This window comes from Castanea sativa, chromosome 5 (genome assembly GCF_040712315.1).
Source record: "Castanea sativa cultivar Marrone di Chiusa Pesio chromosome 5, ASM4071231v1".
Classification (NCBI taxonomy): Eukaryota; Viridiplantae; Streptophyta; class Magnoliopsida; order Fagales; family Fagaceae; genus Castanea; species Castanea sativa.
Window position 1 is genome coordinate 54,596,624 of NC_134017.1, and position 11,673 is coordinate 54,608,296.

The 11,673-nt window shown below is 34.5% G+C and overlaps 1 protein-coding gene across 4 annotated transcripts; it reads right to left on the reverse strand.

Moving 5' to 3' along the window:
- Positions 1-1,591: 1,591 nt before the first annotated feature.
- On the reverse strand, positions 1,592-11,012 carry LOC142633840 (uncharacterized). Of its 4 annotated transcripts, none has more exons than XR_012843975.1 (3): positions 10,787-11,012; positions 2,675-2,742; positions 1,592-1,966 (listed from the first exon to the last, which is right to left on the reverse strand). XR_012843975.1 is itself a non-coding variant. In XM_075808089.1 (3 exons), exons 2-3 carry the CDS (start codon positions 6,326-6,328, stop codon positions 5,304-5,306), a joined length of 918 nt encoding a protein of 305 aa, XP_075664204.1. In that variant the 5' UTR covers positions 6,329-9,859; positions 10,787-10,994; the 3' UTR covers positions 3,862-5,303. The 4 variants fall into 4 exon arrangements, 2 of the variants coding, with proteins under 2 accessions (XP_075664204.1, XP_075664203.1); XM_075808089.1 differs by lacking the exons at positions 1,592-1,966; positions 2,675-2,742 and adding exons at positions 3,862-5,593; positions 5,701-9,859 and having other exon boundaries at positions 10,787-10,994; XM_075808088.1 differs by lacking the exons at positions 1,592-1,966; positions 2,675-2,742 and adding exons at positions 3,862-5,593; positions 5,701-9,863 and having other exon boundaries at positions 10,787-10,994.
- Positions 11,013-11,673: the final 661 nt, after the last annotated feature.

Genomic DNA, 11,673 nt, shown 5'->3' on the forward strand with positions numbered 1-11,673 from the left:
ATGGAAAGTCAATCTAGAAAGTTGTTATTTATGTTAAAAGTTGTCTAGCACTTAATTGTAAGCATTTAATGCCCATGCAATATAATCACCTATAGATATTAATGGTAGATTAGAAACAAGATAGAGAGTTTTTGATTCAAAAAATTATTTGCAAGTGTTCTTGCTTTGGAGTTGAGTGGTTCCTCTCAACAATTAAGCGTGTTATTTAGTTGCGTTGAGTGGCATCCGCTACCTCCGGTTGAGTGGCATCTCAGAACTATCAATTTTACCTTTTGATTGAGTTTTTTATTTAACCAACCCAATAAGCCCTGGCTTGCATCAAATTGGTAAATTCTATTCATCTTCTTTAGAAATTTTTTATTTTCTTGTGAGGGTTCTCTTTGACAATTCTATTCATCTTCTTCAAAAATTTTGTATTTTCTCGTGAGGATTCTCTTTGATGCCATCTATGGTTAGAAATGTCGATTTGTCAAAAAAAAAAAAAATTGAGAATTTTGTCAAAATTTTGCTAAATTTATGGTTTTTATTCAAAATGGCTCCAAGACATTGAAGGAACACTGATAGTGTTGATGTACAATCCGAACTTATTGAGTTGAGGCAATCTTATGAAACTTTTCTATCAAAAAATGAATAAAATCCTTAATCGAATTCCAGCCTCTCCAATTCAAAGTCAAAGGAATAGACAAGCAAAGTTTTGCAAGGAATATGATTCCAAGGATTACCATTCAACATCTTCAAGTTTTGTTTTAGAAACTACCATTGTGAGTCCATCCTCCACGGACTCATTTGTTTCAAACGTATTTATATACGGTATATGGTGCTCTAAAATAGATACTATTATAGATCGGAATTCTTTGCTGATCTTTGACAAGTACCTTGACAAATATTGTGAATTGTGAATTGTGCATGAGTAGTCAAGTTGTGGAAAATGATGATGAGACTTTCTTTGTTCAAATACAAAAGACCATTGATTTTACAGGAGAATTATTTAAAGGTCAAATATATTCCCCTCATCACAGAAGAATTAGGTGTAAAGACATTATCTCAGGAGGAAAGAAAATCCACATGTTGATTTTTCTTGGGGTTGAGAAATATTTATTTCTTGATGGTAAACTTGATTTTGTATTGGTCTATCAATAGAAATTAGGGCTTTTTATCCGGAAAAGATGCATGATTTTATTTAGGATGCTTTTGGGCAACGTGAAGTAATTCAAACTGGTTCAACACCTACAAGGATAAAGCCACAACAATTTTGTGAAAATGGAGAATCTTGGATCAATGGGTAAGTATGCTGATTTGTTTGTAGCATTGGCTTTATGTGCTACACTTTGGCAAAAACAAATTACGAATCAAAATTGGTCAACAATGTTTATCATGAGTGAGAAAAGAACTATAAGTAGCATGTTGGTTTTACTTTTATTGCTGAAGATAAAGGGATAAAAAGGAATTATTGGACTTCAAAAGATCAAGGGAAGGATTTGAAATTGACATGAGGTTGAGTTCTTTTTCAAGAATGGGAGTTTAATGCAGGATCATTGTGGCAACTTATGTGGTGGCCACATTGACGACATGTGTCATCTATTTATGAGTCCAATTGTCTTTTGTTTATCTGTATTAATTAGTCAAAGTTAATTAACAATCAAGGTAGAGTGCATTTGATTTCAGAAAATTATTTGCAAGTGTTCTTGCTTTAAAGTTAAGTGATTTCTCTTAACATTCAAGTGTGTGACTTGGTTGCGTTGAGTGACATCCCGGAACTATCAATTTTACCTTTGGGTTGAATCTTGATTTAGCCAGCTCAGCCGGTCTCCACTTGCATCATTAACACAACCAGCAGAACCTTGATTAACGATATGCTTGCAATAATAATACCAGGGAGGCTTCGTGTTAACACAACCAGCAGAAGCTTAATTTGCCCAAAAAAAAAAAGCTTCCAAAGTTCCAAAAATAATCCTAGGGAGGATTCCTATTAACACAACCAGCAGAAGCTTGATTAAATTCTTGCCATAAAAGATAAACTTCCAATTATAATCCTAGGAAGGCTTCAGTCAAAATATAACAAGACCTTGCATAAATACAGGAGTTCCTATCCGGGAAACTTAAAAGGTGGATCATAGGATGTATAACAAGGATTATGAATTAGTATTATTTACAATGTGCATTTTAAATTGAACTCTTCAGCAAAAAACAAAAAAAAAAAACAAAAAACAAAAAAATGAAGAAGTAACTTCATATATTTTAGCCACCCCCCCCCCCCCCCCCCTTCCAAAAAAATAAAACATTCATATGGGCATTTTCATTGCCTTACCACTTCTAGTTTCCACTATGATTAGATATTACGTAGCTTCTTAAAAGGTGGATCATAGGATGTATAACAAGGATTCTGAATTAGTATTATTTACAATGTGCATTTTAAATTGAACTCTTCAGCAAAAAACAAAAAACAAAACAAAACAAAAAAATGAAGAAGTAACTTCATATATTTTAGCCACCCCCCCTTCCAAAAAATTAAAACATTCATATGGGCATTTTCATTGCCTTACCACTTCTAGTTTCCACTACAATTAGATATTACGTAGCTTCTTAGTTTTGAAAGTAAATATTTTGAACTTGATTTTCAAAATCAACAGCTTAAGTATTCTATGAACAGAGGAAGAGGATGACAGAAGCTTACTAGCAAACATGCAAGGAGTCAAGACTGTTTACAATACTCCATTGCGTAACTGATGCATATTAAGAATCCTGCATGAGTGACATAAAGAATCCAATACCGACAAATTATATTAACAACCATGCCTTGATATTCAAAAAGCTAAGATTATAACAAAAAAAAAAGGGGGAAAAGTACATTGAATATAAAGGAAGAGTTCTATGATATACTATAAACTTATCATGTATATAATTCTTGCATATATCCAAAATAAGCTGGTTTTTTTTTTTTTTTCTTTTTGAAATGGCAAATTTATAATGTCCTTTCATTTAATAGGGTGACTTATTTTATTTTATACTATTTAATACAACCATAACTATGCCCAAGCAGTTGTATTTTAATGAGCCCCATAAATGATAAATACAGAAGAATAGTATGCCAATACTATAGATGGCAGTAAAGGAGACCAAAGGAGTCAGGTGGGTGTGTTCATAAGGTTTATTGATTCCTTATGTGTGACTGCACCCTTCCCCTCCCGTGCACACACCCCCCCCACCCCCCCCAACACACACCCAGGAAAAAAAAAAATAGAGCTGAAGAGGATAGTCATTTAATGATATAATATTAACCAATTACCAGCCAAAAGTGTGCAACAGCTAAACAGCCTATTGAATCATTAAGAGGTATATAGAAGCAGGACTTGTACATAAGCCACTAGCATGAACTCTATTTCAACAAGAGAAATGATAAACCGGCATGCCATGATTATCTTGCTGCTTGCTAGATAAAGGATTGTGCATCTAAAATTAGAAAAGAGTACAAAATGCATGCACAAAAGAGGCATATTTATCTACGTGGTAGATCAGATGCAATTCATTCACTTTATTATGAAAGAACTATTTTTGTAAGAAAAGCACAATGTATATCGTTTCCTGCTATATTTTACAACATGCACAACAGTTCTAGAAATGAATTTTAAATTGGTTAACTAAGAAGCATGGACAAATGAAACGGCAACAGGACATTTCTTGAAAAACTAGGACATGACAGAAGAACAAAATAAGGCAATTAAATAATATTTATGTTAAGATATATTTTTAAGCATATAGTATGTTTATTTATATTTAAAAAATAAGTAATAGCCATTAATAAGGATAAAAACTTATCTAAAACTAATTTAAAAAAGCAATAATAGATAGCAAAGAAATACATTGATACTCATAAAAATGATGCTAAGAGTACAAACCAAGAGTAAAATAAACTCCAATAACCATCATGACCAAGAAAAAAGAATGCCAAAGCTAACACTATTTCACAATTTGACATATTCAGCATATAAAACCATAAACAAAAAGTTCTTTTTTTTTTTTTTACTATTAACACTAATCATTAAGTGCCCAGAGACTACCCGAACAGAAGCCAACAGAGTATAAGAAATAAACAAAGATAAAAGCAAAGTGCCCAGATGTGAACAAGATCGATCAGTGACATAAGGTCATACTGTACCAAGCAATGAGAACACGCTGGTGAACTACCACTCTTTCTCATCAATCGATGATGAAGAGACAGGAGCAGAGCACATTGGTAAGGGTGGACAGTATTGAAATTGAGTTCCAAAGTCACCGATTGGCGGCTAGAGAGGGAGAGAAAGGGGAGAAAAATGTTTCTAGAGTGAGAGAGACATCATTCCAGGTTTAAAAAATTTTAATTTATTTTTCCCCTCTTTGACAGTCTCCACAACACGTCGTGACTATGTCCTAATTGTCTAAATATGAAACACTTCACAGACACAAAGGCAGCTGTGTCCCATGAGCGTCCATGTCCAACACAAACACTGGACTTTTTGGTGTGTTCATGCTTCCTAGCTGGTTACACTTTCTAGGACACAAGAAATCATATAAGAAAATTATTAAACATTGTTAAGAACATTAAGACAGCTTAATAATAAGATATAAATACATAAGCCATATTCAGTTGTTATAATAGGGGGTGACGCAAGACAACCAAAACAATTGAACAGTAAAATTGAAAGACAAGAAAATAAAGGGATACGACCTAGGAGTTAGCACCTAGGCCTAGCTTGGAGTTAACACTAACTGAGAAAACCACTAAGAGTCAGCACTTAAGGTGGAACTGGAGTTAGCGCCAGACCAAATAAACCCAAAGGGCCATTTTTTCATTCATCAAAATCTCAATCTCCCTTGAAAAGAGTACAATATTTTGCTTATATAGGAAAACTAAACACTAGTTCTAATTGGCATAGGAAACCCTAATTGCCTTATTACAAAAGTAACCTTACTTTCATGTATCAAAATACTAATAGCTTAATAAATTACTAAGACCTAAAACATAAGAATACAATTGACTTGCAAAAGTAAATAATACTAAATTAAAATAAAAGTTTTCTTGTGTCATCTGCATCAGGGGGAAATTGAGGATTTTAATTTTAATTTTTTTTTTCCTTGGGGAGCACATTCTTTCCACTACTCAATTCATGCAAATAGATTTCCAACCACAAAGGCACTTTGTAAAGAGATGTTGAGCCAGACCCAATCGAGGTGAGTGTGCCTGAGAGAATTTCCATCTACCAAACCCATCATATATACACTACCAGCAAACCATCTATTCATTTATTTATTTATAAAGAAAAAAGCTACAGGTGAAGGGATAGATCCAGATCTGCTTTTCCCTCTTTGTCATCAACAGAAATCCCCAACCCAGCAAAGGAGTCCTCCACATCCTTAAAAAGAAGTAGCTCTTTCTTCTGTGGTTTCTCTGTTTCTGCATGCATGCTATAGCTGATCTGAGCCCTTTTTGATGAATTCATCATGTCAGAGTTTCCCAGGATTTCACCTAAACAGCGTTTCCTACCTCCTTCACAAGTTAAAGCACTAGTATTATTATACTTACCAACTCCAGTTTGGCCTGAACATTGACCGTGACCTAGAGGCAAGGAACCAACAGTATTAGATTCCTTCATGCCAGTCAATTGGTTAGAGCCAAGACCAGAAGCAGGATATTTATAGAATAGGCAGGATATGAAAGCTTACTAAGGTTGCGATGATGAAAGTTTGGCAAGTCACTTCTAGGGGGGAATGGCATACCATCCCTAAATGTCCTCAATTCGTCAGTATTAAACTGACAGGCACCATTTGAATTGAAATATGATGAGGGACCCATGGGAAATCCGGTGGTAGCAGGGCTAGCAGATGAAATAAAGACTGTTGAAGATGAAGGAGCAGAAGGATGAAATCTGGCACTGGCACTGCCATATGAAAGATTTGGTGACATGAAATACTGAGATCTGGCATATCCAACATTGTTCTGAGAGTAATTGCTTGCATTTACCCAGCTGGATTCATTTGAGCAGAAATTGGAGAAATCCAAATTAGAGGTCACCCCACTGAAAAGTGTACTTGGATTACTCCAAGCACCTCCAGAGGAATGATCAGGCTGGCTCATGGATATGGGATTAAGGGCAGAACTAGTACCATCAATAAAAGTGCTGGAATGGACAGGATAGTTCCAGCTCTTCCACGCATTGATCTCCTCCTGGTGAACCCTAAGATGGGCCCCAAGAGACTGGTGATTGTTGAACACCATTTTGCAATAGAAGCATGAAAGGAGACCCACATGCTTCTCAGCATTTTCTTTATCAGAGGGCAAGTAGGGATTCATTGCTTAAGTTGAAAATTGGGAACAGGGCTACTTTCAAGATGAAGAGATGAAAACTAGCGAGTGCAAGAACAATTTTGCTATGAACAATCTTGCCCCATTTCTTACCCCTTTATAGCCGTTTCACGGAAAGACATAGGTCATAGTGGTTACGAAAAATTAATGTATATGACAACTCTAATAAAAATCAATTAAGAGGAGCTACACCGAACGCACAAATGGAAAAAAGTTTCCCGGAAAAACCTACATGCGGTAACTGCTTAAAAGCAACCTTATCTTCAATAATCTACGCTAAGGATAGCCATAAATGCTCACAAAAAGCATCAACACCTTGCAAAACAAATTTCAACCCGTGTAAAGTCATGTAACAACCTTTCAGTAAATTCTGGAATCCGTTGAGGGGTAATTTTGGAAATCAATTTCTTTTTATTTTGGACTCTCACAGCTTAAAAAGTTTCCTTCTCATTGGTCATTGGATTACCTATATCATACAAGCATTGTTGATTGCTATATTGTTTGAGTTCTTATGACTATATTGTTAATTCAATTTAACTCTTAAACAATGTCCAGGTAGTGTAGAGAATGGCAAGGGATGTTGGTCATTAAACCATGACTTAAAGGAAAGTTTTAATAGTGTGAGCCTGACAGACCTTCCAAGCTTCAGAAAACCATATAAATGTCAAGTGGCTGACATGAGCAAGAGATGATTAAAACATAATTAATGACCAGCTTGCTGTATTTGAACAGCATCTCACAATAATCTCAATCATATAATACTTTTGACATGACAAGTGAAACTAAAAATTTGTCACAAAAGGATGACCATACGGTTGGATCTTTAATGCGTAATGTAAACAGACACACACAAACAGAAGAATTCTAATTCCAATGACTATAAAGAAGCAATTTATTTTCCCTATGTCTATAAATTTCAATGACTTTTGATTGGGCCAATAATTTGAAATATAGAACTTTCATTGTAATTGCCAATAAAGAAGCACTACCAGCACAAAAGAAACTTCCAAATATAAAAACTCTTAATCTGGGAAGACTTTATAATAATAAATAAGACCAAATTTGGCAAGAGTAAAACCAATAAAGTCATAACCAAAAAGCTATTGACCTTAAAACCTAACATCCAAATTTTTTTCAAAATGCTAGAAGGCTCTGAGAGTGATTGATGACATAGAATATAATTCGTCAAATTGAAATCTCATCTTCAGAAGCCTAGGAACAATGCTAAAGCTCATAAAAATTAAAAAAGGCTTTAAAGGGTTATTCGTATTTTCTTTTCTATAGGTACTCAACCTATATTATATGGGATCAAACTAATAACCTCATCCTCCAACCCTTGTTTATGAGTGGTGAAGATGCCCAAGAACAATTGGCAAAAAAATGAGTGAAGTTTCCACAGATTATGTGGTCAAATCAAATTGAATTTTGTTTAAGTTTGTTAGTCCAAAGCATTTTAGTAATTTCGGTGAATGCTGGACTGTGGGCAATAATTGCAGACACCAGCTTAATATACTATTAAACAGGTCTAAATAATTAATTGGGCCTTGATGTGTCCTTTATTTTGACTCTTAAAGTTTCTAAATCTACTCTCTTTGTCCCAATCTAAGTGTCTTGCTTTCCTCTTTGGAATTTACCAAAATATATATCCACTTTCTAAAAGTGGAAATTCTTAATTCTTGAATTTCCTTTGTTACCCTTATATTCATAAAAGAATGAAAAAAAGACATTAAAAGTTGAGCCACCTCTAATATAAACTAAAGGACATAGGAAGAAGATAACTATATTTTTATCTTTTTATTAAAAATCATACCATTTCAAACCAAGACTTGTAAATTGAGATGTAAGGAGCATTTGTTTTTAGATTGAGTCTCATATTTCCTATTAGAATGAGAAGATCCAAAAACCTCTAAAATCTATCTTCTTCTTCTTTAAAAAAAAAAAAAAAAAAATAGCGAGAATATCTTCGTGTTGGATAGAAATTTTCTGTCCCAGCTTTGAAGGGGACTTGCATTTTAGAAGTTGGAGTGGTTTGTATAGAGCAATTTTCAAAAAATCATAAATGATTAAGGAGACTTAGATTTTTGTTGGCATCAATGGCTTGGGAAACATAATTCTGATATTTAGAATTTGGTTCTAGGTTATTTGATGTGGATTATTTGGACTAAACGTAATCGGCGTTCTTTTGAGAATACTAAGAAATCTTTGGCTTAGTTGTTAGATTTGTACCAGCATACTCTCTTTGATTGGTCTCGGTGTTGGGGTCTCTCAGATTGTTCTACTCTTATGGATTTTCTTTTGTCTCTTAGAATAGTTTAATGTTTATTTGTTTCTGTTTGTTCTTTGTTCACTGTTGTGAACTCTATGTATCTTTTGTTTTATTCCCTTTTAATAATATTTCCTTATTACTTATCAAAAAAAAAAAAAAAAGATTATGTAGGTAGGCAGTGGGGAAGTTTAATCTTTGGAATTAAGTGGTGGAAAGAAGTAATTACAAAAAGGTGGGTATTGTATTACTAAACTAGCAAAGACACCTTATTAAGGTGTACCTTTGGAATGGTATAAAAACTGGATAGGAGGTTTTTTTTTTTTCAAGTTTATTCAATTCAAGATTACTGAAGACCTGTGTGTACAGTTTTAGAATGATATGTGGTGTAAAATCATTTTCTCAGTCTTGCTTAACTAGGCCAAGGATAAGGGTGCTAGGGTGGCAAATTACTCAAATGGATCAATTAATGATCTTCATTGGAACCCCAGATTTATTTGGGCCTTCTCACGATTTAAGCTGAACTGGAAGGATGACTTTTCCCCCCTTATATATGAGCTAAGGGAGGGGAAATATAAGGTGTCTTAGAAATTATCCCATAATAATAATTTGAGGTTAAAGTACCTTATGATATGGCAGATTATCTTTAGAGTTCAACTTGTACAAGTTTCCTCTGGAAGCAGATTATGTTCAGTTCCTCCTATATGTTCTTTGCTTAAATTGTTGTTTTCACATAAGTGGTTGACACTAATAAGAAGAACTTCAAAGTAAGTGATTGAAACCTAGGTTCTTCTCACTTTGAAGGGTTTTTACTAAAATAAAGCCTTCACATAAGTTATTGCTAAATCCATTCCTATAAAGACTAGGGCTCCTAAATAACCTATTCCTAGAAAGACTTGGATTACTAATAACAAAGAAAAAGTACTTAGGAACTTCTAAACTAATTAGAAAAAGGACTCAAAACACAAAATAAGAGTCATGGTCCTTTGGTGTAACCAAGGACAGCCCATTCCAAATATTTGGAAATTACCATATTCATCTTATTCTAGTAAAACTTGATTAAAACTAATATAGCAGCAAATAAACAAAAACAAACAATAAAATAAGACTCAATTCAACATTATACGCAAGGTCCCAAGAGTTCTACCCATCATCCGAAACATCCCAAATTAATGCTTGAGCACTAGATCCAGCTTTTCCTTGCCTCATATAAGCCTTCAAAGGGGTCTGCTGGTTACATTCCCCATCATCTCTCCCTAGCTTGGAAAATATCAACATTGGTGAGAGGAAAAAAAAAAAAAGGAATGATAATGCCTATAAAGGTCACAGTTGATACATTAAAACTCATCAGCAACAAACCAAGTATACTTCAAGAGAGGAAAATTTGTCCATTTAACTAACAACTCCTGGTACCCACCACTTCTAGTTGACACAATTTGATCATCAAGGACGTCCTCAATTTCTTCTTTTAAGTTAGGAATTGGGGGCAATCGAATAACAGCCTATGCCTCATGTCCTAAATACAATGTTAAATGTTCATTTCTAACGCCCATGTCTGATTGTAACTCAAGGACATAAGCATTAGACCATATCTTCTTCACAATCTTGTATCAACTGACATTTTTGGACTAGAGCTTCTTGTAAGCACCCTTAGGCTACCGCTCAGATTTTATACAATCCATAACCATATCTCCTCCTTGAAATTCAGCAAAGTGTCTTCAAAGTTCAAACATCAGCTTAATCTTTGTATTGCTCATTACCAAGTGCAATCTTTCTTCACACATCATCATAAATCTCCCTTATATGTCTAGCAAAGATTTCAGCTTCGGAACTTGATCTTGAACTTGGAGGCAAATTAATCAAATCAATGGACTTTCTAGGATGAAAACCCATAACAATCTCAAAGGGGCTACGACTAGAAGCTCCATTAACAAAATTATTGTAAACAAATTCTGTTAGAGGAAGTAACTAGTCCCAATTAGAAAATCATAAACAGACACGGACAAAAAGAACCAAACTCCACAAACAACACACAAGACAACAGCTTCATAATTAAAATTAGGAAACCAACATATGATAAACTTCCAAGGTGGAACAACTTTAGTTAAACCCATAAGTTAACAATGATAATGACAATGACAGATAGCCTTGCCAATGCGAGTTGGGCAGTTACAGATTCTTACCGGCGATGAGATACGAGATGGACTGAAGCTGAGAACTCCTTTGAATCCGGAGAGACAGAAAGAGACTTTGCCAATTGCCAGGGAACGAGAACTGAAAGTCGATCATGACTCATGAGAGAGAGAGAGAGAGAGAGAGAGAGAGAGAGAGACCTTTGCTGGTGTTGGGTTGGGGACTTGGATCGCTAGACCCTCTGCCGGTGGTGACCAGGTACCATTACACAAGGTTACTCATAGTCATAGACGTTTATTTATTTATCTATTTTCCTATTTGGATCCTTAACTTTGAGGATTCGGATCCTCTCAAGTCAAGTCAAAAGGTCGCTAAGTAAAAAATTTGAAGTAACATGGTTGTCATTTTATGAAAATATGTTTAATATTGTTTAAATACTCAAAATTTATGTTTAAACAACGGTTACAATCACTCCTAGATTTTCTTGAGTACTTTACTAAATAAAGTTGCTTATATCTTAACCACTTTTTTATAATTAAATGATCTAGATTTTGCCATATTAACATTTCACTGACAATAATCTTATACATTTTCAATACCTCCTCCAATGCTAATCCCCAAACTTGTACCCAAAAAGGAATGTGCATAAAATTTATTGAGTACGCTATCATCCCTTTCTCCCATTGATAGAGTAGTAAAATATGACCATCAAAACTCCAAGGACCATTGTTAAGAACCCACTCAATCTGACTGTCCATAGTGAACTTTAATTGGAACAAACCTTCTCCAACATCAGAAATCCTAAGCTCCTGACCAAACTTCCATACAGACCTTAACGGGCTCTTTGCCGCCCTACTGTTATTCGGTTTAATTGTAAGAAAGCGACCAATTAAACTTAAGAAACACTCTTCTAGAGCCTTTTCATGATAATCAAAGT

Bases quoted from the DNA above. Each gene is read 5' to 3' on its own strand.
- LOC142633840 (XM_075808089.1), bottom strand. From the start codon at position 6,328: ATGAATCCCTACTTGCCCTCTGATAAAGAAAATGCTGAGAAGCATGTG. The intron at 5,594-5,700 runs GTAAGCTTTCAT...CCTTGCCTCTAG, and splicing joins CTTTCATCATCGCAACCTTA to GTCACGGTCAATGTTCAGGC.